The 27,729-nt window shown below is 39.2% G+C and overlaps 1 protein-coding gene across 1 annotated transcript in view; it reads right to left on the bottom strand.

Annotated features, from left to right (window-relative positions):
* Positions 1-27,729, bottom strand: part of LOC308688217 (complement C3-like) — a 108,706-nt gene that overhangs the window by 47,013 nt on the left and 33,964 nt on the right. Inside the window, exons 21-29 of the mRNA XM_081361142.1 lie at positions 27,370-27,576; positions 27,157-27,217; positions 26,969-27,052; positions 14,028-14,231; positions 13,831-13,906; positions 13,533-13,692; positions 12,117-12,218; positions 11,784-11,940; positions 9,513-9,676 (exon numbers count right to left, since the gene is read on the bottom strand). Coding sequence (XP_081217268.1) covers positions 9,513-9,676; positions 11,784-11,940; positions 12,117-12,218; positions 13,533-13,692; positions 13,831-13,906; positions 14,028-14,231; positions 26,969-27,052; positions 27,157-27,217; positions 27,370-27,576 — 1,215 coding nt within the window. The remainder of the gene's footprint in view (positions 1-9,512; positions 9,677-11,783; positions 11,941-12,116; positions 12,219-13,532; positions 13,693-13,830; positions 13,907-14,027; positions 14,232-26,968; positions 27,053-27,156; positions 27,218-27,369; positions 27,577-27,729) is intronic.

Below are 27,729 nucleotides of genomic sequence, written 5' to 3'. Positions count from 1 at the left end.
CCATTGTTGAGATTCATACACTGATTCTTGATGTCTGTGTGCGCCTTAAAGAAAGATTTTTTTTTAATATCAGAACAACTTTTAAGAAATCATTTGGATTATAATGACAAATCTGGATATTATTCTGTAGAATCACTGTGATGCTGTTATGACCAATATACATTTAAGTCTCTTGAACTCTAAATGAGTTCAGTGATTCAGGTTAAATGATGATTGTGTTAAAATATAACCAACACCTGTTCACCTTTTCTCTTTGTTCATCTGGCTGTTATAACTCAGATACAGCAGCCAAACAAAATCTAAAGTTAAACATTTAAAGGTCAACTGCCCAACTAAATCAAACACCGATCTCCATAATGGTAACTCAAATTGTGATTTTTCTCCTTCAGTGATTCTGCTTGTTTACATCAGGTGTCTTCAATAATGCTCAATCATCACTCAAACAATCACTAAATTATCTCATTAACTTTAACACTCTTGAGTCTGGAGCTAAATAAACTCCCAGGAGAGTTCATTTAAAACTGGAGTTTTTGCTGTGTGAGTTCATGGGTGGAATAAATATATGGCAGGACTTTTACTTTCTGACCCCTGGACTTTCCACCTCTGCCTGGCAGTGTATATGAGTCCACACTCAATAGTGTAAAGTGTTAAAATATGAGTGTTAAATTAACACTCAAGAGTGTTGAAGTTAATGAGATAATTACGTGATTCATTTAGTGATGATTGAGCATTATTGAAGACACCTGATGTTAACAAGCAGAATCACTGAAGGAGGAAATCTCAAATAGTAAGTTACCATTATGGTGATGTGTGTTTGCTTTAATTGGGCTCTTGACCCTTATATGTTTACTTTAAATTTTGCTTGTTTGCTGTTATTGATTTATAACAGTGAGATGAACAAAGAAAAAACGTGATCTGATGGTGTTGGTTATGTTTTGACATAATCATGTTGTGATCCGAACAATGAAACTTATTGAAATAGTTTGGTTTAACTTGGTAACTACAGCAGCTCTGTGATTCTACATATGATTTTCAGAATTTTTCAAATAATCCAAAATATTTAATAAACATTGCTCTGATCAAAAGACTTTCAAATGAATTTATTTAGAAACACAGACATCAATAATCAGCCTGTGAATCTCAACAATGGTGACAATAATAAAGCATGTTGGCTGCCACCAATCACAACTCATTAATGGCTCCCATCATGCATTGCGGTATGAATAAATTATCATCTGAATTGTCTATGTAATTTACTTTTCCCTAATTGAATATTCTGCTTGTCACCATTGTTGAGATGCATAGACTGAATATTGACGTCTGTGTGTGCCTAAAAGAAGACTTCTTTTTTTCTAGACAACTTTTAAAAAATCCTTTATATTATATCTACAATTCTGGATATTTATGCAGAATCACAGTTATTCTGTGATCAACAACATAAATCTACATCAGAAATAAGGGTCTTAATAATTTCAGTGATCAAGTTCAAATGATGATTGTCATAATATAACCAACACCATCAGATCACATTGTCTCTTTGTTCATCTGACTGTTATAAATCAATAACAGCAATCAAACAAAATCTAAAGTAACCATGGAAGGGTCAAGAGCCCAACTAAAGCAAACACTGATCACCATAACGGTAACTTACAATTTGTGATTTTCTCCTTCAGTGATTCTGCTTGTTAACATCAGGTGTCTTCAATAATGCTCAATCATCACTCAATTAATCACTTAATTATCTCATTAACTTTAACACTCTTTGAGTGTTAATTTAACACTCATATTTTAACACTTTACACTCTTGAGTGTGGACTCATATATACACTCACAGGAGTGTTAATTTAACACTGGAGTTTTTGCTGTGCAGGAGCTGATGGGCTACCTAAGGAATTTTACATAACCTTTTGGGAAGATTTAAATGACTCCTTGTTGATGATGTTTATGGAGAGTTTACACTTAGGGAAACTTCCATTCTCCTTAAGAGAAGGAGTTATCTCCTTGATGTTTAAAAAAGGTGATATACAAGAGATAAAAAATTGGCGTCCCCTGACTTTGTTAGGAGTAGATGTTAAAATTCTTTCCAAGGCACTCTTTTTAAAACTCCAGCCTTATGCCTAAGTTTATTGGTAATGACCAAACATGTGGTATTAAGGGGCGATCTCTACAAGATAATTTGGCATGAGCAAGAGATATCTACCTGTTTGCACAAGATCGTAAACTATCTCTGGCTATTTTGGGACTTGATCTTGAAAAAGCCTTCGACAGTATAGACCAGGGATGGGCAACTTCGGTCCTGGAGGGCCACTGTCCTACAGAGTTTAGCTCCAACCCTGAAAAAAATCACCTGCCTGTAATTTTCTAGTAATCGTGAGGACCTTGATTAGCTTGTTCAGGTGTGTTTGATTAGGGTTGGAGCTAAACTCTGTAGGACAGTGGCCCTCCAGGACCGAAGTTGCCCATCCCTGGTATAGACCATCGTTATTTACACATACTGATTGGACGTTTGGGCTTTAGTCCATCTATTTGTGCATGGATCAACCTCCTATATACTAACTGCCAAAGTAGAGTATTGGTAAATAACTATCTGTCAGACCCCTTTGATATCTGTTCAGTTGTACGACAGGGCTGTAGCTTGTCTCCATTATTATTTGTTTTAGCAATTGAGCTATTAGCTACACTGTTAGCCCTTGCTGTAAAAAAAAGGCCATTATCCATTAAAACAGTAATATACCGTAGAAAACAAAAATAGCCTACAGGAATATACTGTGAATTAACAGCGCTCAAAATCGACACTCAGAGGCTGTTTTCCCAATCACACCCTATACCCTCATTCACTATTCCCTACATTAGTTCACTGATATAGTCCCCTTGACAGAGTGAATGAAAAGAAAAGAGTGAATTGAGACACTGATGCAGAATCACTGAAGGACAGAGAAACAAGAAAAAAGAGAAACACAAAAACTACAACTGACTTCCAGCAACACGAAGTGTGAAACCAGTTTACAAACCAGTTTAACATTATTTCTTTCATACATGTACAAAAGTTCTTGTTGAGAATTAACAGAGATATAGTTAATAATAAAGTTTGTTGTCACGATGATGGAGATCAGTATTTACTTTAGTTGGTCTCTTGTCCCAATTGACTTCTTATCATTAATTTCTCTGGCTGCTGTAACAGTGAGTTTATAAAACACATTTGTTATGGCAGGAAAGAGCCAAGAGAAAGATGATCAGGTGCTTTTGGCTTTTGTGATGATGTCACAATCATCCTGAACATGTCTGATTCTCTGATCTTTCCTGCATATATTCTTTGAATTTATGGGTATTTCATATTTAGCACATATCTGTGAATCTACAACATGAAATCAATATTTCTATAATCAGGTCTTCTAAAGAATATTGTAATCATAGAAAGTATTAAAACATTTTTAACTCCTGCTTGACACAGACACACACAGACATCAACAATCAGCACATGAATCTCAACAATGGTGACAATCAAAAGTTTCATGTCGCAATGCATGCTGGGTTCCAGGATAATATAAAACTCCCAGCATGCACTGTTGCATGAATAAAAATATATATATATATTGCCACCATTGTTGAGATTCATGTGCTAAATTGTGATATATGTGTGTTTCTAATAGACAGTGTAGCTCTGTTTCTCTGGTTATGCATGATGTGTTAAAAAAATAGTCATTTTTATGTATTGCTGTGGTTTCACAGTGGTGGTAACGTAACACTTTTGATTGAGGATTAAACTCTAAATGAGTGAGAATGAATTCCTTAGTGAATGAACAGGCAATATGATGATTTTGTCATCATAATCATTCATAAACTGTGTGTGTGCACAAGTGTGACTTGCAAAAACACAGCTCAAGCAGCAGAGAAAAAACGTACTCGGTTACTAACATAACCTCGGTTCTCTCTAGAGAGGGAATGAGTACTGCGTAAGAACTTACTGCGTGAGATATTGAAGCCAAAAATTATCCTTTAATTTTTATATAATGCAAAACGCGTTGCAGCAGCATACAGACATAGGCGAGGCACCTTTGCGCGCCTATTGGCTGTTCTGCGGCAACTGCAGCAGCCTATCGAGAGAGGCCCTGTTGACGCCTGGCCAATGGGGGTGCTTCGCGCCCATTTGCATAGCGTCCCGCCAAAATAGGCGTGGCCTAGGGCTATAAATATAGTGTCGAGAGGCTGGTTCACTGGTTTTCATCGCCGGAGAGAACCAGAGCGAACCGCAGGCACGGCAAGGATACACAGTACTCGTTCCCTCTCTAGAGAGAACCGAGGTTACGTTAGTAACCGAGTAAGTTCTCTTACTAGAGGTTCTCTCGTACTGCGTGAGAACTTACGCTTGGGGAACACAATGTAAAACGCCGTGCGTGCTTGAGATCCAATACCAAAGTCCCAAGGGCATGTGCCCGGGGCCCACATGGTACATGATCATCAGGGACTCACAGAGAGTCCAGGAAGAGAGGCTAAAGCATCATTCCTGAATAGGTAGCATCCCACCAGGGAGCATCATAATAATAGTGTTCCATGCAGTCAGGGCAAAGTTATTGGCCTGATCTGATGAAAAATATGGGTCTTACAGTTGCCCTCAGGGCTGTATGATCGATCCATGAGCATTGCTCGAACAGTTTCCAGCATCTGAGCCGACCTCGGGGCAGATAGTACTGGCTTATTAGACCGACAACAGCTTAGCTTGCAAAGCGGGAACTTCTAGGTTATAAAACCTGATAAATGTAGACGGGGAGGCCCAGCCTGCCGCCATACAGATATCATGTAGAGAAATCCCACTGGACCAAGCCCACGAAGAGGCCATGCCTCTTGTGGAGTGCGCTCTGACACCTAATGGGCACTGTAGGCCCTTCGAGATGTATGCCAGCGCTATGGCATCCACTATCCATCTGGACGGGGTTTGTTTCGTTACAGCTAGCCCCTTAGAGCGTCCGTAGAACGAAACGAATAGCTGCCCTGTCTGTCTGATGGCAGACGAGCGAGACACATAAGCTCTTAATGCCCTGACAGGGCAGAGCAAAGCGGCGTCCTCCTCCTCCTCAGGGACCGGTAAGGCCGACAGGGAAATGACCTGGGACCTGAACGGTGTGTTGAGGGATTTAGGAACATACCCGTGTCTCGGTTTGAGCCTGACAATTGAGTCATTTGGCCCAAACTCCATACATGTCGCGCTTACTGAAAGCGCTTGTAAGTCCCCCACACGCTTAACTGAAGCGAGAGCCAAAAGAAACGCTGTCTTGAAGGACAAGTGTTTGATATCCACAGATTGGATTGGCTCAAATGGGGCACCTTTCATGGCCTCCAAGAACGTGGAAAGGTCCCATAAGGGAACTGAAGGGGGTCTGGGAGGGTTTGACCTCTTCGCTCCCCTTAGGAAGCGAATGACCAGATCGTTCTTCCCGAGTGACTGGCTTTGCGTTGGTTTAACAAACGCTGCTATAGCCGCCACATAGACCTTGAGCGTGGAAGGGGCTCTGCCCTTTTCCAGAAGCTCTTGTAGGAAGGAAAGAACGTTCGTCACCCCACAGTCCTGGGGTGGCACGCCACGGGCTGTGCACCAGCTAGAAAACAAAGACCACTTTGAGGAATAGAGCCGTCTCGTAGAGGGAGCTCTACTGCCGTGCAAAGGCAAAAGACCGTAACTTCGTTTTTGGTCGAAAATGAGTTATTTATATTTTTGGCACATTCAAGACCTCCTTTATCATGTGGATCTTAAATCAATTCCGTTGTTTTTTCGAGAAAATAATGAATTGTCTTAACAGTAACTTCCAAAAGCCCATGAGAAACAAAGGCAGAACACCGTAACATCAGTTACCGCTCTTTGGCTTTGTTTTGGAACGCTCGAAATGGAGTTACGGTGCTCTGCCTTTGTTTAGCCGCGTCAATATGAAGTTACTGTGCCGGTGTTCAATCAAATAATGCTACCTACCAGATTGTACTGTTATCTGCCTTTGCTTACGGTGTAGCCTGTGTACTTTGTACAGCTGCCATCAGTCCCTCTAACTTCTAATGTCCTTAGAGCTTTGTCCTGCACAACTGCGGTCAGAACATTTAGTATGGTCTGAACCCGCCGTCGACAAAAGTCCGATAACGATCGCGAAGGATTATGCAGAGTTGACAGAAAAACGTTACGCATTGCCGTATCAGATGAATACAACCAAGAATTAAAGCCCCGCCTCACTCAGTTCGGGTACAGGACCTGGTTGAAACACTCATGCATCTAGCTGGCAGAGTGCCAAAACTTCGCCGGCGCCTTCAGCCCCGCCCTAAACACGGTCGAGCCATGCTGGACTAATATATCTATGGAGGTATTTTGTCATGTCAAATGTATTAATAATGCCATCAGAATGCAACCAAAGCCCAGGATAGCAATAAGTAGATGGGTATAAATAATTGTAAATCATACAAAATAAATGCCATGATCACTAGATTTTATACAGGTGTTACTATAATGATTTTGTTAATGGTGATCAGCAACCAAATATTGATAATGTGGAAGTTACTGCCTTTTGCCTTGGCATGACTTCTCACTTTTTGCTGACAATACAAAGGCAGAGTACAGTAACTTTAAAATAGTGGTCAAAAGTCAAGTTTGAGCTCAAATTTTTTTTTGTATATAATTTCCATTACTAAAACAACTATTTGCCAGATTTCCAGTGTCCTACCTATAATTAATTTGACGGGACAACTAAAAATCTTTAAAGTCATTTTTCTCAGTTCCACACTCTAGCGACTTAAGGTCTTTTGCCTTTGTAGGGCAGTCTAGCCTGCGCGATCGTGCTTAGTACTCCCGAAGGGAGGTGAGCGGGTACCCATTGATGGCCCATACATGTAGGGCCCAAAGCTCCGGGCCAGGATGCCTAATCGAGCCCTTGGCCTGGGTGAGGAGGTCTCTCCTCAGAGGTATCGGCCATGGGGCAGAGCTCACTAGTTGCATCAGAACTGGGAACCAGACCTGGTTTTTCCAGAACGGAGCTACTAGTAGCACCGAGCATCCACTTTCCCTGATCCGCTCTATTACCTGAGGTATGAGCATAATAGGGGGAAAGGCATAGAGCGGGCAGCGGGGCCACACGTGGGCCAGCACGTTCCTGCTCTTGGAGAAGTATATCGGGCAGTGAGCGTTTTCTTGAGACGCAAACAGGTCTACTTTTGCTTTGCCAAACTTCTTCCACAGCAATTGGACTGTCTGTGGGTGTAGGGACCATTCTCCTGCCGGAACGTTGATCCTGGACAGTCTGTCTGGTCCCAAATTAAAGTGGCCGGGCACATGGACTGCTCTCAGTGAGCGCAAATTGTGCTGGGCCCAAACCAGGAGGTGTTTCCGTCAGCCTGTGAAGGATTCGGGATCTGAGGCCTCCCTGGTGATTTATAAAGGCCACCACCGCCATGTTGTCCGAACGGACTAGAACGTGGTGTCCTGCTATCTGGGGATAGAAGCGCCTGAGCGCATTGTCGACTGCCATCATTTCCAAGCAGTTGATGTGTAGGAGCTTTTCTCGTTCTGACCATAGGCCAAAGAACGGTCTGCCCTCGAGCAGCGCTCCCCATCCCGAGGTGGAGGCGTCCGTGGACACCACCTTCACACTCGAGGAAGTCCCCAGGCTTACTCCTGACCGGTACCAGTCGGTCGCCGTCCAAGGTTTCAGAGCTGAAATGCATTTCTGATCGACCTTGAGGCGAAAAAGACCGGAAGTCCACGCTCGGCGCGGCACACGCACTTGCAGCCAGAACTGAAGTGGGCGCATCCGAAGGAGCCCCAGCTGAAGTACTGGTGATGCTGCGGCCATGAGACCCAGCATCCTTTGAAACTGTTTGAGCGGGACCATAGCGCCGCGGTGGAAGCTTTCCGTCATACGCTGAACGGCCAGTGTGCGTCGTGGCGATAACTGAGCTGTCATTGACAGCGAGTTCAGATCTGTGCCCAGAAAGGATATTTCCTGACTGGGAGACAGAGAGCTCTTCGCCCAATTGACTGTGAGACCTAATTTCTCGAGGTGCTCGAGCAAAATGGTCGTGTGTTCTATGAGCTCTGTACGAGACTGAGCCAGAACTAGCCAATCGTCCAAGTAGTTCAAAACTCGCATTCCCCGAATTTTCAGGGGAGCGAGGGCCGCGTCCATGCACTTCGTGAACGTACGAGGTGCTAAAGACAGGCCGAACGGTAGGACTGTATACTGATATGCCTGGCCCTCGAAGGCGAATCTCAAAAATCGCCTGTGACGAGACGCTATTTGTATTTGGAAATACGCATCTTTCAGATCTATCGACGCAAACCAGTCCCCCTGGCGAACTTGCGAGAGGATTTGTCTGGTCGTGATCATTCTGAACGAGCGCATTGAAAGCGCTTTGTTTAGCCGTCTTAGATCTAAGATGGGTCTGAGACCTCCATCTTTCTTTGGCACCAGGAAATATCTGCTGTACAGGCCCCCTTCGCTCTGAGCTAGAGATAAGGGTTCTATGGCCCCTTTGCTCAGTAGTTTCGCTATTTCGGCTCGAAGTAAATGAGCTACTTCCGTTTTCATCGTAGTTTCGACTCGCGCCTCGCAGCGGCGAGGGCGTCGAGCAAACTGTAGCGAATAGCCTCTTTTTATAATGTTCAGCACCCATTCTGACACCCCGGGAAGCTGTGCCCATGCAGTCGCATGAATAGCTAAGGGTTGAATGAAGTCTGTGCTCTGGCCGTGACAGTGTGGCGGCTGAAGAGCTTCTATGTGCTGAAACATAGATGCCGTGTTTGCGGCAGACAAGCCGGGGGGCGCGCTGATGACAGCGGGCAGCCTGCCTGCGCTCAACTCTGTTACAGCGGGTAGCTGAGAGGAGGCGAGTGGGCGAGACCCTTCGGGGTTTGACATGTCTGTGAGTGCATGTGGGTGCGCATGGAAAGCACTGAACACAACCTGGGTCTGTGACCGTGTGTGTTTTGGTTTCGTTTTTACAGAAACCGTGAGACATGCAGTGTGCAGTGTATGTGGGCACTGGGCTGTGGGCACATTCACTACTTTTAACACGCAATCGTACTGTAGACATACTGTAGATTACAGTAAAGAACTGTACAATTAACAGTAAATTACTGGCAACAGTGTTGCCAGTATTTTACTGTAAAAAAACCTGGTAAGGTCTAACAGTCTGGATAAGACCCTTATTCATCATCTGGTATAGTTTAAAGCCCTTTGAAGCTGCACTGAAACTGCCATTTGGACCTTGAACCGTTTGGGGCCCATTGAAGTCCATTATATGGAGAAATGTTTCCATCAAAAACCTTAATTTCTTTTCGACTGAAGAAAGAAAGACATGGACATCTTGGATGACATGGGGGTGAGTAAATATTTTTTAATAAGAGCAGAGTCTTAACTCAGTCAGTCAGAATATTTCAATTTCATCCTATGAAGTTTTTACAGATGTCCCTGTTTTTATTAAGCTCAAGCTACTGCTATTGTCAACTCAAGCTACAGTGAAATGATAAAATGTTAGTGTACCTGTGTGGTGCCATAACCACCATTATGGTCCTGTTGTCTGCCCAGCCAGTGAACTGCCTCTCCTGCTTTATCAAAGTCTTTGTCCTTCACAAGTGCCAGCACAGCATAGGCCGTCGCCTCAAGAGAGTAATGACGCTCTCCAGGGAAAGTCCAGAACATACCAGCTGTTTCAATCACAAAACAGGAATAGAAACAAGTGTGGAGATGAAGCTGGAGCGTGAAGGGAAATCTGTCATAGTGTTAAAATATGAGTGTTAAATGAACACTGAAGCAGTGTTTAAGTTAATGAGATAATTAAGTGATTAATTGAGTGATGATTGAGCATTATTGAAGACACCTGGTGTTAACAAGCAGAATCACTGAAGGAGAAAAGCAAAAAAATGTCACCATTATGGTGTTTGCTTTAGTTGGGGTCTTGACCCTTAAACTATTTACATTAAATTTAGTTTGGCTGCTGAGTTATAACTGAAACAGATGAACAAAGAGAAAAGTTGATCAGGTGGCGTTGGTTATGTTTTGACATAATCATAATTTGACCTGAATCACTAAACTCATTAAGAGCCTAATCTCTGACTTAGATTTATATTGGTAATTACAGCATCACTATCTGTGATACAATGGAAGATCCAGAATGTTCAAAATAATTCAAAGGATTTCTTTAAAAAAAAAAATTGATAAAAAAAAAATCTTTCTTTTAGGCACACACAGACATCAAGAATCAGTGTATGAATCTCAACTATGGTGACAAACAGAATTTTCAATTAGTAAAAGGAAATTACTAAGACGATTCAGATCATAATTTATCCATACCGCAATGCATGATGGGAGCCATGAATGAGTTTTGATTGGTGGCACCCAGAATGCACTGCAACATGCTTTATTATTGTCACCATTGTTGAGATTTACAGGCTGAATCTTGATGTCTGTTTGTCTAAATGAAATAAGTTTTTTTATCAGAACAATCCTTTAGATTACATTGCAAATGTTGATAATCTTATGCTTTACAAACACAGTGCTGCTGTAATCGATAAAGTAAATCTAACTCAGACATTAGGCTCTAAATTAGTTTTTTCATTCAGACCAAATAATGATTATGTCAAAACATGAATGAATGAATCTTTATTTCGAACAACAATTAAAAATAGCAACACATGAATATACACCAATAAAATAAACAAAAAAAGTTTTTTTTTTTTTTTGTAGCATTATGTTCAAACTGTTCGAAAAGGGATAGGTAGAAGCCCTAGGCTTATCAAGACCTACCCCCAGTAACTACCCAAACCAAATCACAATCGAACAATATAATCCAGCATGACGTTTAAGATATTACAAAAAAAAACTACTAAATTAAATTCTGCTTTTTCTTTAAATTAAGTAACGACAAAGAAGCATAAACAAAAAACATTTTCAAAAATACTTAAAAGTTATCATTCACCATCACCACTTCTGTACTTATCAAAAATAAAACTTTTGTACCTTTTTTTAAATTGCATTATGTTAACACTTTGTTTAATTGAATTGCTCAGACCATTCCACAAAAGCACCCCACAACATAACCAACACCACCTGGTAATCTTTTCTCTTTGATCATCTGGCATCATAACTCAGTTACAACAGCAAAATATAAATGTGTAAATGGGTCAAGAGCCCAACTAAAAAGCAAACACTGATCTCCATAATGGTGACTTAAATCTGTAATTTTTCTCCTTCAGAAATTCTGCTTGTTAACATCAGGTGTCTTCAATAATGGTCAATCATCACTAAATCAATCACTTAATTATCTCATTACTTTAACTGAACTCATTACTTTTTACTGCTTCAGTGTTAAGTTAACACTCTTAAATGTGGAGTCAAATAAACTCCCAGGAGAGTTAATTTAACACTGGAGTTTTTGCTGTGTGTAAGGGCACGGACAGCTGAATTTTGAATTAGCTACAAGCGATTAAGGGCTTTATTGGGTAAGCCATAAAACAAAGAGTTACTATAGTCCAGGTGCAACGTTACAAAGCATGAACAACAGTTTCAGCTTCTTTGATATTTAGTGAGGGTCGTATATGAGCAATATTGCAAAGATGGAAAAAAAATGGAAAAAGGCTCGACAAGCTAGATGATATGGGGTATATATTTCATTCCATTGCTGTTATTTATACGGGCAAGCAGCTATCATAACACCACAAAACTTGCATTATTCTTTTGTAATTTCCACTCTATATTATTGTTCCATGTTATATGAAACACAACACATTTTGATGACTTGTTGGTGTGACTGACCTTCTCCTTTGGTGGAATGCCTCATCAAGACATCTTTATTGAGTTTTTCAGCATTGGCCATGGCGTAAGAAGTCAACGCAACAGCGTAAGGATTGGTCAGATGTGGAAGTCGACCTTCCAAGAATGCAACAGCCCTCCTGATACTTTCATGCAGGCTCTATAAAGTATGTGTGTGCAATGTTTAAATCAAGAGGAAGAGTAGGAAAAAACAACGTTTTAATGTTTTTGGTCAACAAAACAGTGGAAGAGGTTAAATCCAAGAGAAAAAAAAATCAACTGTTAATATAGAATGTAACGTTTTGATGAAAAAAACTCTGGAAGAGCTGTACTTACACCAACTGATCCAGCACAGATCTCTCTGCCCTCTTGCATGGCAATCACAACAAAGGCCGTCAGAGAGGCATAGGCATCGGCATATATGCCCTTTACGCCACCCTGGAATAAAGCACAAATAAACAGAATATCAATTTCATAGGTTCACATGGATATTATGTGGGGTTGTATGCAACCGTATTTTCATTATATTATCAAAATATCAAATCAGGTTTTTTTTTATATAATAACTATAATGTATGATGATCACTGGCTGTTCGGCTTCCCTTCTGAAAACAACTTTGGGTAACGCCTCCATTGTGATTGCGTCTGAGCACATGTGGGACTAGTCCAATCTTCATTAGTGTTGCGTCATGACGTCACATGTGACAGTGTAAGCGGAAGCTACAAACAGCTTCTGCTCTTTAGCAAGCGTTCTGTGTTGACATGTCTATCTTATTTGGTGTTTTTTTTCCTAAAAAAGATCCAAAGCACTAGAAACGCATAGTGCCTAGGAAGTCGAACCAGCTATTAGTGTGTTTTGGGTCACATAGGAAGGGTTCTCCTGCCTCTAAGCAGACGATTAGCAGGAGGATTGTGGAGGCTATTTCTTCAGCGTATGAGGAGCGCAGCCCTCGTCTCTCCTGATAGGACCCCATTTGACTAGAGGAGTGGCTTCCTCCAAAGCCTGCTATCTGGGGTTTCCCTTTAAGAGGTCTGTGATGCTGCTGGCGGGGACACACTTTTATAAGATATTATAGCTTGGATTTGCTCTGCACGCCGCCGGGTTTTCAAGTCCTCTCTTCCTCAGCTGTGCCAGAAAAGCTTTACATCAGGACAGACACTAGTCAGTGTGGCGCAGTGGGTATTTCGTTCCTCAAAGTGTCGTCTTTGACGCAGCGCGAGTTCCCTTGGAAGGGAACGTCTCAGGTTACATCTGTAACCCTTGTTCCCTGAGAAGGGAACGAGACGCTGCGTCCCTTTGCCACATCTCCTGAGTACCTGAGAAAGACTTGCTTCGGCCTATCAGAAGCTAACATTGTTATGAGCCGCATCCCATTGTACCTTCCGCTTACACCGTAACTGTGATGTCATGACGCAACAACAATCAAGACTGGACTAGTTCCACGTTCTCAGACGCTGTTATCTTTGATGCAGTCCGAGACTCGAGTTCCTTTCTCAGGGAACAAGGGTTACAAATGTAACACGAGATGTTTTCTTGGTTAACAAAAATGGAAACATGTTCTGTGAAATAGCTTATTCAGTACAGTAATAAAAACAATGCAATTTTAATAGTTCCTCTTTTTTAAAATGGTAAACATGCTGCAGATTCTGCAAGGGTTATGAAAACTTGAATCTTACAAATTAATTGTAGGTCACTGTAATTTCTCCTCCACAGACTTCAAATACAGTCAGTCATAGCCACATTTAACTTACCGCCATCGAACTCGAAATTACAGGTGAATCCTCTCTAAAGGAGCCGTCTGGCTGTTGTTTGTGGAGAACCAGCCACTTGAGGGCGCTGCAGAGCACATTTTCCTCTATAGTAATTAAGTTACTGGCCATGGCGAAGACTTTAGCCACATATGCTGTCAGCCTTTAACAAACAGAAACAAGAGCTAATAAATAACAAGTAATAATATGCTACTATTAATCTAAATGTTATTAAATAATAGCATGACAGGAGAGTGGGCATGAAAATAAAAACAAATAAAATTGATTGAAATGAAAATACCATGTGCTGCTCGGCCTGTGTACATAGGCAGCGTAGGATCCATCTGATTTACGATAACTCAGCTGCCCTAGATAACCTTAATTCAAAAAATAATTAAATAAATTATATTTATATGTTTATTATTTGCTTTGTTTTTTATAATTTTTTTTCTTTTCAAATCCTAGTCAGATTCTGTGTATCTGTTGTATCCTGCTGACCTGTGCTGATATGTTTAATGGCTTCACTACGGCGGTCTATTCCAACAGTCTCCCACTGCTTCGTGCTGTCCAGATAATGAGTGGCAGTGACAGGTAGAGTCATAGTGATCATGTTCTGCTCTCCACATCCACCGGGCTGGACAATAAGGCGACCCATGAAATCTCCACTGATGGCCTTCTCGACTGTCTGAGAGATCTCTTCACCTGGAAGGAGGAAAGAGGAAATGGAGGCTGAGCTTTTAAATTATCTTTACGATGAGCTGTAATTTATGCAACACTTTCAACATAGCAACATTGTGACGTCCCAGCTAACAAACTGTTGTTATAAGAACATTCAATATTCAGTGCTGGTTCTGGGAATGTGAAAAATGTCCAGTTTTCTTGACGTTAGAGGAACGTGTTTTAAAAGGTATAATGTTCCTCAAACGTTCTTTCAACTTAATTTTGATTTAAAATTCAACATTATGGGAACATTGATTTCTAACATTCCAAGAACATAAAAATGTCCAGTTTCCTTAATGTTACTAAAATGTTATTTAAAGGTTAGTGTGATGTTCCTGAAACATTCTTTCAATCATCTTTTGAAAGAGTAATAAGCAGAGGTGGAAAGTCCAGGTTCAGAAAGTAAAAGTCCTCCTCAGTATTTTGTTCCAATCACCTGGATTTGTTAATTCAGCAGGAGAGAGAACTAATTAGTGAAATCAGATGCACAGCAAAAACTACAGTGTTAAATGAACTCTCCTGTGAGTTTATTTGGCTCCAGACTGTTGAAGTGTTAAAATATGAGTGTTAAATTAACACTCAGAGTGTTAAAGTTAATGAAATAATTAAGTGATTGATCGAGTGATGATTGACCATTTTTGAAGACACCTGATGTTAACAAGCAGAATCACTGAAGGAGAAAAATCACACTTTAAGACACCATTATGGAGATCCGTGTTTGATTTAGTTGGGCTCTTGACCTTTAAATGTTTAACTTTAGATTTTGTTTGGCTGCTGTAACTGAGTTATAACAACCACATGAACAAAGAGAAAAGGTGAACAGGTGGTGTTGGTTATATTTTAACATAATCATCATTAGACCTGAATTACTGATCTCTTTTAGAGCCTAATCTCTGACTTAAATGTATATTGGTCATTACAGCATCACAGTGATTCTACAGAATAAGATCCAGATAGGATCTTTAGGCACACACAGACATCAAGAATCAGTGTATGATTCTCAACAATGGTGACAAAAAGAATATTCAATTAGGGAAAGGAAATTACTAAAACAATTCAGATCATAATTTATTCATAGCGCAATGCATGATGGGAGACATGAATGAGTTTTAATTGGTGGCACCCAGAATGCACTGCAACATGCTTTATTATTGTCACCATTGTTGAGAATCACAGGCTGATTATTGATGTCTGTGTGTCCAAATAAAATACTTTTGCAAAGTTTTTTGATCTGAACAACTCTTAAGAAATATTTTTATTTGTATTGAACATGCTGAACAGAGTACAGTGTAGAATCACAGGTTGCTGTAATCAACAAGGTAAATCTAACTCTGTAAATGAGTTTTGTGATTCAGGTCAAATGATGATTATGTCAAAACAAAACCAACACCACCTGATCAACTTTTCTCTTTGTTCATCTGGCTGGTATAACTCATTTACAACAGCCAAACTAAATCTAACGTTAATAGTTTAAGGGTCAAGAGCCCAACTAAAGCAAACACTGATGACCATAATGGTGACTTAAAAAGAGATTTTCTCCTTCAGTGATTCTGCTTGTTAGTCTGAAGAAGTTTGTCTGCATTTTTTTTAATCGCAATTCAGAAATGAGATCTCTCGTGCACGGACTCCGTGGAGGCTGTCTGTCACACAACAGCGAGCGCGGCACACACACACAACAGCACGAAAACTTCCGCTTAATACAAAGAGTGACGATGGCGGAGAGAACAAAACGTTCAAAAGTGTGGATACACTTCAATAGATTTGATGCACACACCGTTCGTTGTCAGAAGTGCAACAAGATTCTTGCATGTAAGGGCGGAAACACAAGCAATCTGTCAAAGCATCTTTCAAAAGTGCATTATGTGCAGACAGAGAAATGCAAAGTTTTCGACTGCCTAGCTAGCTCGTGTCTGCACAGCAAAAAGTCCAGTGTTAAATTAACTCTCCTGGGAGTTTATATGGCTCCAGAGTCAGTGTTAAAATATGAGTGTTAAATTAACACTCAAGAGTGTTAAAGTTAATGAGATAATTAAGTGATTAATTTAGTGATGATTGAGCATTATTGAAGACACCTGATGTTAACAAGCAGAATCATTTAGTTGATGTTAGCAAGCAGAATCAAATTTTTAAGATACCGTTATGGAGATCAGTGTTTGCTTTAGTTGGGCTCTTGATTCATAAACTGTAAACATAAGATTATCTTTGGCTGTTGTACCTGAGTTATAACTGCCACATGAACAAAGAGAAAGTTGATCACGTTTTGTTGGGTATGTTTTGACATAATCATGATTTTACCTGAATCACTGATTTCATTTAGAGTCTAATCTCTGACTTAAATGTGTATTGTTGATTACAGCAGCCTGTGATTCTACAGCACAAGATCTTTTTTTCTAACTAGTCTAAAGGATTTCTTAAAAGTTGTTCAGATAAAACAAAATCTTTCTTTAGGCACACACAGACATCAAGAATCAGTGTATGAATCTCAACTATGGTGACAAACAGAATATTCAATTAGGAAAAGGAAATTAGTAAGACAATTCAGATCATAATTTATTCATACCGCAATGCATGATGGGAGCCATGAATGATTTTTGATTGGTGGCACCCAGAATGCACTGCAACATGCTTTATTATTGTCACCATTGTTGAGATTCACAGGCTGATTATTGATGTCAGTGTGTCTAATTAAAGCAATTTTCTAGGTATTTTTATCAGAACAATTTTTAAGAAATATATTGCATTATATTGATAAAGATAAAAATCATTTGCTGTAGAATCTGACTCTCTAAATGAGAGTTGATATTCAGGTGAAATTATGATGATCAAATCATAACCAACACCACCTGATCACCTTTTCTCTTTGTTAATCTGAGAGTTATAACTCAGATACAACAGCCAAACTAAGTTTAAAATTAATGCTTTATGAATAAAGAGCCCAACTAAAGCAAACACTGATCTCCATAACGGTGTCTTAAAAAAAATAGATTTTCTCCTTCAGTGATTCTGCTTGTTAACATCAGGTGTCTTCAATATTGGTCAATTATCACTCAATTAATCACTTAATTATCTCATTAACTTTAACACTCTTGAGTGTTAATTTAACACTCATATTTTAACACTGACTCTGGAGCCATATAAACTCCCAGGAGAGTTAATTTAACACTGGACTTTTTGCTGTGTGGTTGCGCCATTTACATCAGGTATGTATGCTAGCAGCATTCTCAACTAAAATTGCGATAAAATCATCGCAAAATCAAGATCTCTCGCGTCATCGGAAAAAAATGTCAACAATTTCTGACATTGATCCATCATCTTTTTGCTTAAAATCATGTTTAATCAATGTTGTTCACGCCATTTAAAATAAATATACAATCTCCCTAATTGGTTTGCTTACCTTACGTTGACATTATGTTGATTTTATTTGTGAGAAATGACGTAATGCATTCAACATATTTTCTACTTGTTTTTAAAATTCCAAATAAAGAAAACTCATTATGTAAACATTTATTAGGCTAAATGCACAGCACTTTAAGTTAGTTTACAAATAGCCTACTTAGAGTATTTTTTTCTGCAGTATATAAATCTTAAACATTAAAAAATGCCTCATACTGGTGCATTAACATATGTATAATATTCAGAACTGGTGCATTAACAAATAGATGTATAATATTTAGAAATTATACCCAGTAATTAATTTGTACACAGCAAAATCCCCAGTGTTAAATTAACACTCCTCAGTGTCTATATGTGTCCACACTACAGGGTGTTAAAAATTAACACTGAAGCAGTGTTGAAGTTAATGAGATAATTAAGTTAAAGGGTTAGTTCACCCAAAAATGAAAATTCTGTCAGTAATTACTCACCCTCATATTGTTCCAACCCCGTAAGACCTTCGTTCATCTTCGGAACACAAATTAAGATATTTTTGATGAAATCTGAGCCATGTCTGAATCCTCCATAGGCTGCTATGTGACCGAAACTTGCTGGCCCAGAAAAGTTATTAAAGACATCGTTAATATAGTCCAAGTGACTCCAGTGGCTCAATCTTAAGTATATCAAGCGACGAGAATACTTTTTGTGCGCAAAAACAAACAAAAATAACGACTTTATTCCACTTTTCATTTCCTTCTCTCTGGGCCTCTAGTGTTTTTGCGCTGCGCGTCTGTGTTGTACGTCATCACGCATCACCCACATGACTGGCGTCGGCCAATAGTGAGCCTACGTGGTGACGTGTAACACGGACGCGCTGCGCAAAAACACTAGAGGCCCAGAGAGAAGGAAATGAATAGTGGAATAAAGTCGTTATTTTTGTTTGTTTTTGCGCACAAAAAGTATTCTCGTCGCTTGATAAACTTAAGATTGAGCCACTGGAGTCACTTGGACTATATTAACGATCTCTTTAATAACTTTTCTGGGCCAGCAAGTTTCGGTCACATAGCAGCCTATGGAGGATTCAGACATGGCTCAGATTTCATCAAAAATATCTTAATTTGTGTTCCGAAGATGAACGAAGGTCTTACGGGGTTGGAACAATATGAGGGTGAGTAATTACTGACAGAATTTTCATTTTTGGGTGAACTAACCCTTTAACACTGAAGCAGTGGTGAAGTTAATGAGATAATTAAGTGATTAATTAAGTGATGATTGGCCATTAGTGGTGACACCTGATGATAACAAGCAGACTCACTGAAGGAAAGAGAAACACAAGAACTACTGACTTCGAGCCATTATTGCACTTATTATTTTACCAGTTTGACTTTATTTCTGTCATACATCTACACACGGTCTTATTTAGATTTAACAGAAGTTTAGATGATAATGTTTTATGGAATGTTTCGTTTCATGTCACCATTATGGTGGTCAGTGTTTGCTTTAGTTGGGCTCTTGACCCTTTACTTTTTAACATTAGTATTTCTCTGGCTGCTCCAACTCTGTGTTTATAAAGCATATGTGTTGTGGCAAAAGAAATGGTAACTTTGGCTGTGTTTCCTGAAAGCATCGCAAGCCTAATTTGATTGTACAGACCATTTGTTGCAGTTGGTCTGCGATCAAGTTAAGTTTAAGATGCTTTTGGAAATGCAGCCCTGGTTATGATTTGATGATGAAATTACTAGTGACCTGATTCAATGTTGGCAACCATCATTTCAAACTGATTATCCACATGTTTTCTTAATTTTTCACTACAGTAGTTACTAGAGGTGGGCAGATCGATACTAATATCGATAATATCGATACCAACGTTGGTATCGGTATTGATCGATACCAACGTGAAAATATCGATACTTAAGTTTCAGTTTTTGTCGTTTTGCGACCTGACCGTGTTTGTCAAAATGCTGCTGCTGTCAAAGAGCAGAGCATTGCAAGCTCTCTGTAATCTCCTCCCAAGAGTGCTGCTCGTGCTCGACACTGCTCTCCTCCCCCTCTCCTGTGTTGTACCGTCACGTGACTCACCACTAGCGCTACCACCAGCAGTCAGGCGCGCGCTCGCTCAGCCGCGCATTTCCAGTCAGTCAGAGACGGAGAATGGCATCAGAGAGAAAGAGGAGCGTTGTATGGCTGTATTTTCAGGCCGAAAATGAGACAACAGCGACTTGTACCATTTGTAGAAAGTCTTTAAAATACAGTGGCAATACAACTAATTTGTATAAACACATGAAAAATCACGGACCAGAAAATGCAGAGCTGCAGAAACGGAGAGAGGAGGAGAAAAATCCCCCACACCCACCCCCTCCCCCTGGCCCCGACAGATCCGCAACTCAGAGGCAGAAGTCACTGCCAGAGGCATTTCAGTTTGGCAGAGAATATCCAGGTAGATAAGAGTGATGAAAGACATATTTTAGTCATCTTCAGCGTTAATAATAATTAATAACTGGTCATTTGTTACTTTAGTCAACTTAAGAATTATGCTAAGACCTAGAAGTAATACATTAATTCCATTGAAGCGTGTTATTTAAATGAATACATTTACTGGAACTGAAACAAATATACTGAATATAATGTAGGTCATATTTGATATTTGAATATAATTACCCTTTTTGTGTTAGCTGTGAAAGGGATACTAGTTTCTATATTTAAACTACACGTAGATGTGCACCAGACTTAATTATTTTTATTATTTATCTTAGCTGATTCTCCAAGAGCAGTGGAAATTACAAGGCGCCTAGCAGAAATGATTGTGAGGGACCTGCAGCCTCTTTCCATAGTGGAAGATGTCGGCTTCAGGAATTTTGTAAAGACACTTGAGCCACGGTACAAAATTCCAAGTAGGAAAACTCTGATGGAGGGGAAACTACCTGCACTTTATGAAGAATGCTCCTCTAAGGTCAGAAAGGCATTAAGCAGTGTGGACAATGTTGTGCTGACAACTGACATGTGGACATCAACAGCGACAGAGGCATATTTAACAGTCTCATGCCACATCATAGATGAAAACTGGCAAATGCTGGCATACGTGCTTGAAACGTGCTCTGTTTCTGGACAACACACTGCAGACAATATTTGTTCGCAGTTAACCAGAATTGCGGAAGAATGGAGCATTTCGGAAAAGATTCAGGCTGTAGTAACAGACAATGGCGCCAACATGGTTGCTGCTGTGCGTAAAGCAGGTTGGTCACACTACCCATGTTTTGCGCACACTTTAAATTTGGTGGTGAAAGACTCTCTCAAGGCTCACCCTGACATACTAGAACTCCAGAAGAGAAGTAGTGCTATAGTTACTTACTTTCACCACAGCACTAGAGCTACAGACAAGCTAAAAGCAATCCAAAAGCAGCAGAAGTTCCCTGAACATAAACTTCTTCAAGCAGTTGAGACAAGGTGGAACTCTGTCTTCTACATGTGGGAGAGATTGTTGGAGCAAAAAGAGGCAGTTACCACAGCCCTCTGTCTACTTGGCAAGAGCTCGCTTTGCTTGAATGAGGAGCAATGGTCTGTTATCAGTCTCTCTATTGACGCACTGAGACCATTTGAAGAAGCAACCAGGGAGGTATCTACTGAAAAACATGTTTCAGTTTCGAAGGTTATTCCCCTGGTTTCAGTGCTCCTGAGAACTGCTTCAGCTTCTGAGCGACAAGGTAGCAAGCTAGCTGCTGAGCTGTCAGCACAATGCCATCATCGTTTCAGGGCTATTGAGACATTTTATGGTCTTGCTGTCAGCACCTATCTGGACATTCGATTTAAAAACCTGGGATTCCGTGACTCTGCAAATGTTGAGCCTGTAAAAGCTCGACTCATTACAGAAATGCAGTCAATGAGTGAGACCTCAGCACCTTCAACATCTGGATTAAGCTCTGCCACCAGCTCTGCCACCAGCTCTGCCACCAGCTCTGCCACCAGCTCTGCTTCAGCCCCTACAACTAGTTCAAGCTTGTCTGCAGGGGCTCCTGCATCCCCACCTGCAGCAAAAGGTGGGATATGGGAAAATTTTGACTCTCAGGTCCTTGCATCTCAGCGACATCGGACAACTAGCACAGATGCACTAATTGAACTGCGCAGGTACTCAGAAGAGAGGCCAATTCCTCGTAATCAGGATACACTACTTTGGTGGAAAAACAACGCACAAACATTCCCCTCTCTTAGCAAACTTGCGAAGAAAAACCTGGGAGTGGTTGCAACATCAGTGCCAGCTGAGAGGATTTTTTCAAAGGCAGGACAGTTAATTAGTCACAGGCGATCTGCAATAAAAGCAAAAAATGTGAACATGATTCTGTTCCTGAACAAAAACCTCTAACCAAAACCTCTTTTCTGCACAGGGGAACAGGGACCACAGGGGATTCTGGGAGTATTTCTTTGAACTGAAGGCTTTGGTTGTTGTTTAATTTGTACATTTTATATTTTGTATTTATAGTAATTTTTTTTATATTTATGATTTTTTTTTTCAAATCCTGAAAAGTGCACTATAGGAGAAACGTTATTTTATTCTCATATCTTATTACAAGGAGAATTTGTTTTACATTTTTTATATTTATTGTGAAGTGCACTAAAGAGGAGAAACATTTTTTTGTTAATATGCTACTTGAATAATAATTTTGTAACTTTGTTTATTTAAATAAAGCAGAAGTAACCAAAAGTTGTTTCTGAACAAAAGCTTTTGTAGTAGCCTACTGATTAATAACCCAAAATGCAAATCACAAAAACAAATTAAAAGTCATGAAAATTCATTTAGATTTAGGTTGAAGACGCATCCACCTTAATTATTAAAAAGTATCGATATCGGTATCGGTATCGGCGATACTGGCCCTGTATTTACTTGGTATCGGATCGATACCAAATCTAGCGGTATCGCACACCTCTAGTAGTTACTTCCAGCAATGTTTTAAAGATCTGAAGGATTTAAATTCACACACAGACATCAAGAATCTACATATGAATCTCAACAATGGTGACAATCAAACAAATGCTTAATGTTGCAATGCATGATGGGAGCCACCAATCAGAACGCATCAATGGCTGACATCATGCATTGCAGCATGAATAAATTATGCAGCTGAATTGTCCTGTAATTTTCATTGTTTTTTCTGTTTGCTTTTATTTTGCTATTGTTTTGTTCTGACTTTAGTAGCTTGTTTTGTGATGTTCAGAGTTGATCTGTTTGTCACTAGTTTGTTTATTGTCACCATTGTTGAGATTCATATGCCGATTCTTGATGTCTGTGTGTTTCAACACAATAACTTCTTTGCTCAAAGTATTTTCAAAATTTGTCATATTGCTGTTGAATCTCAAACTGTAGAATCTCAGAGCTACAATCACCAATACTAAAACAAGACATCAAGCATATAGTCAAAGATTTAGACTCTGAATGACATCAGTGAATCAGGTCACTACATGATGATAATGTCAAAACATATTGTGAGCAGGTCATGTTTTCTCTTGCAGTAACAAATGTGCTTTATAAACACAATGATGGAACAGTCAGAGAAAAATTAACATGAACAAAATGAAAAGTGTCAAGAGCCCAACTAAAGCAAACACTGACCACCAAAATGGTAACTTGAAAAGAAAACTTCCATAAAACATTACCGTCTAAACTTCTGTTGAATCTCAAGAACTTTTGTCGATGTATGACAGAAATAAAGTCCAACTGTTAATAATAAATGCAACAATGTGTAATGACTCAGTCAGTTGTAGTTCTTGTGTTTCTCTTTTTTCTGTTATTGTTTTTTCTCTTTCCGTCAATGATTCTGCTTATTAACATCAGGTGTCACCACTAATGGCCAATCACTTAATTAATCACTTAATTATCTCATTAACTTCAACACTGCTTCAGTGTTAACTTAATTATCTCACTAACTTCAACACTGCTTCAGTGTTAATTTTAACACTGTAGAGTGGGACCATATGTGCTCTGAGCAGTGTTGATTTAACACTGGGGTTTTTACTGTGTAGGATGCGGTATATACTAAGGGGCCATCCACATCATACATTCCAGTCACATACAAAGAAATAGTCACATGGCCCCCCGGATTAGCACTGGAACCAAATTGTGTAACAAAAATATGCTGTAAAACAGATTCTACCTATCTTCCAGACAAAAACATCACAAGCTACACACGCACGCCACAATATCACCATAACATTACCGCCTGGTACCAACTTAAAGAATTCACAGATTCAAATATTGGTAGCATGCACACACTATATAAAAATAACAACAATGGCATAGATAAAAAAAAAAATGCTATTCCACTAAGGATCTCGAACCAACCACATATAGGTGCACACATACTACAACCACCGGCGGCGCCAGGGGGGGTCTTGGGGGGTCTCAAGACCCTCCCAAAAAACACCTTGCCCCCCCATTTGACCCCCCACCCCCTTCCTGATTAAAAAATATATATACCCGGGATAAAGATTTAAAAATGTTTCTCTTACGCAGAACAATAATAATTAATAATTTATTCGACATATAAAAAAATATAAACATAAGAATCACTGCGATGCCCCATGAACGTCATTGCGCCTCGCGTCGTTGCGTTCAAGGCGCTGCCGCGAGCCCGCAAGAGCTATTGGATCGCTTTGCTGGACAAAAGAGGAGCAGAGAAGATACCAGGGGGAAACTGGACAGAAGTACACAGCAAAAAGTCCAGTGTTAAATTAACTCTCCTGGGAGTTTATATGGCTCCAGAGTCAGTGTTAAAATATGAGTGTTAAATTAACACTCAAGAGTGTTAAAGTTAATGAGCTCATTAAGTGATTAATTGAGTGATGATTGGGCATTATTGAAGACACCTGATGTTAGCAAGCAGAATCACCAAAAGAGAAAATCTATTTTTTAAAGATACCGTTATGGAGATCAGTGTTTGCTTTAGTTGGGCTCTTGATTCATAAACTGTAAACATAAGATTATCTTTGGCTGTTGTACCTGAGTTATTACTGCCACATGAACAGAGAGAAAGTTGATCAGGTTTTGTTGGTTATGTTTTGACATAATCATAATTTCACCTGAATCACTCAACTCATTTAGAGTCTAATCTCTGACTTAAATGTGTATTGTTGATTACAGCATCTCTGTGATTCTACAGAATAAGATCTTTTTTTCTAACTAGTCTAAAGGATTTCTTAAAAGTTGTTCTGATAAAATAAAATCTTTCTTTTAGGCACACACAGACATCAAGAATCAGTGTATGAATCTCAACTATGGTGACAAACAGAATATTCAATTAGGAAAAGGAAATTAGTAAGACAATTCAGATCATAATTTATTCATACCGCAATGCATGATGGGAGCCATGAATGAGTTTTGATTGGTGGCACCCAGAATGCACTGCAACATGCTTTATTATTGTTACCATTGTTGAGATTCACAGGCTGATTCTTGATGTCAGTGTGTCTAATTAAAGCAATTTTCTAGGTATTTTTATCAGAACAATTTTTAAGAAATATATTGCATTATATTGATAATGATAAAAATCATTTGCTGTAGAATCACAGGCTCTGTAATGAGAGTTGATATTCAGGTGAAATTATGATTATCAAATCATAACCAACACCACTTGATCACCTTTTCTCTTTGTTCATCTGAGAGTTATAACCCAGATACAACAGCCAAACAAAGTTTAAAGTTAATGCTTTATGGGTCAAGAGCCCAACTAAATCAAACACTGATCTCCATAACGGTGTCTTAAAAAAAAATAGATTTTCTCCTTCAGTGATTCTGCTTGTTAACATCAGGTGTCTTCAATATTGGTCAATCATCACTCAATTAATCACTTAATTATCTCATTAACTTTAACACTCTTGAGTGTTAATTTAACACTCATATTTTAACACTGACTCTGGAGCCATATAAACTCCCAGGAGAGTTAATTTAACACTGGACTTTTTGCTGTGTAGGGCAATCAAAAGGAGGTGAGAGTATGAGAATTATGGAAGCTTTGTTTCCGCCACAGAATAAAACATTTTAAAAGATAATTGCGACTTTTTATCTCACAATTGCGAGTTTACATCTCGCAATTCTGTCTTTATTTCTCAGAATTGTGAGATATAAAGTCAGAATTGCATGAAATAAAGTCGCAGTTGCGTGTTGAAAAATCAGAATTGCGAGATATAAAGTCAGAATTGCTTGAAATAAAGTCGCAATTGCGTCTTAAAGTCAGAATTCTGTTTTTTTCCCTCGCAATTGCGACTTTATATCACGCAATTCTGACTTTATAACACATAATTGCGAGTTTATATCTCGCAATTCTGACATCTTTTCTCAGAATTGTGAGATATAAATTCACAATTGTGAGATATAAAGTCCAATTCTAGGGAAAAAAAGACGGACTTTTTTCTTTTCTTTTTTACCTCAGAATAGTAGGAAATATCTCACTTTATATTTATTATATTTGTAATATAATATTTTGACTTTATAACACGCAATAGCGACTTTATATCATGCAATTCTGACTTTATATCTCCCAATTGCGACTTTATTTCTCAGAATTACGACTTTTTCTCTCACAATTCTGACTTTTTTTCACACAATTGCGATATATCAAGTCAGAATTGTGACTTTTTTTCTAAGAATTGAGAAATATGAAGTCAGAATTGTGAGATATAAAGTCGCAATTATTATTATTTATTTATTATTCAGTGGCGGAAGCAAGCTTCCACAGAGAATAGATAGGCCTACTATTTTGTAAATATGTTTTCTGTCATGGGTGTGGTGGCTATGGCAATTAAAGTTCAGCATATTGTTTGCAAACTGAAATTGATTAATTAATTAAAAACAAAGTAGTTTATATGCTCTGTTGATTTTGTTGTTTAGTAGCAGTAGCCTAATATGCAGTAGCCGTGTCGACTGTATTTTTTGTTGGTTTGCATGAGACCCCCTCTTGAAATGACCAGGACCCCCCATTGCCCCCCCAATCAAAATTGTCTGGAGCCGCCACTGACTACAACGCATAACAATACACATTTTAAAGTTTACTGAACTTCTTTTTAATCTAACAAATAAGGTATCTAACAATAATTTAAAAACATTTGTTTGGACTGGCCGAAAAGAAGGAACATACTGTGTGGGAAAATGTGAGGCAAATATAGATAATTATACTAGCCCTCACAATTGTTCATGAACTTTACATCATTGCTTTAATTTAACCACCTGCGATTACCAAAAACCCACACAGTGTCCAAAATTGTATACCACCCCAGGTTTCAGCTTTCTTTAAACAAAAAATGCACAACTATACATGACAGAAATAATCACTACATATTCTTGAAAACATCTTTTTCCTTACCAGCAATCGAGATGTAGGTGTTAGCAGGTGTGTCTGGAACCCGATCAGCTGGTGTTGCAGATCTAATAAGTATAGGTTTTTCCCCTGTTTCATTTGGGATAAAGAACAGGAAGAGGAAGGAAGAGTCATGAGTCATGTGCTGATCAGATGTTGTACAGTTTTGGTGAGTCTTGAGCAGGTAATCTCACCTTTCTTAGCAGGATTGAGTTCCACTTTTGAGCTTTGTAGTTGAACCAGCACACCCTCAGACTGAAAGAGAGAGAGTAAGTTAACTACCTGTGGTAATCTAGTTTATCTATTCAAAAAGATAGGATAAATATCTATTAATCATTATATTAACAAATGACCAAATCAAATAAAACAGAAGTACTTAAAATTGACAGAAATGCCATCAAACGTACCACCACCTTCAGGGTCTTTCTCACTCCATCATCAAACTCAGATATTGAAGCTTTCACCTCAATATCATGATGTCCCAGTGTCATGGGAATAATCACATATGAAACCGCTATGCTGGAGTCTTTGTCAATGTTTACTGTTGTTCTGTATTTGCCTTTCTTACTGGCAGAGCTGCAAACATCTTCTGTCTCCATAAACTCCACACGCACCTGTGAAAACAGGAGAGAGAGACACGAATCACTTCAATATCTATAGGAAACGTCCTCCAAAATAAATTAGAATCAAAAATGAAATATGTGATGATGGAGGACATTTCTGTTTCAGCACAGTTCAGTATTCTACACTTTTCTTCAGTTTGAGTC

This window comes from Scardinius erythrophthalmus, assembly GCF_964197995.2.
Source record: "Scardinius erythrophthalmus genome assembly, chromosome: 3".
In the NCBI taxonomy this organism is placed as follows: Eukaryota; Metazoa; Chordata; class Actinopteri; order Cypriniformes; family Leuciscidae; genus Scardinius; species Scardinius erythrophthalmus.
This window is presented reverse-complemented; position numbering and strand designations above follow the sequence as displayed.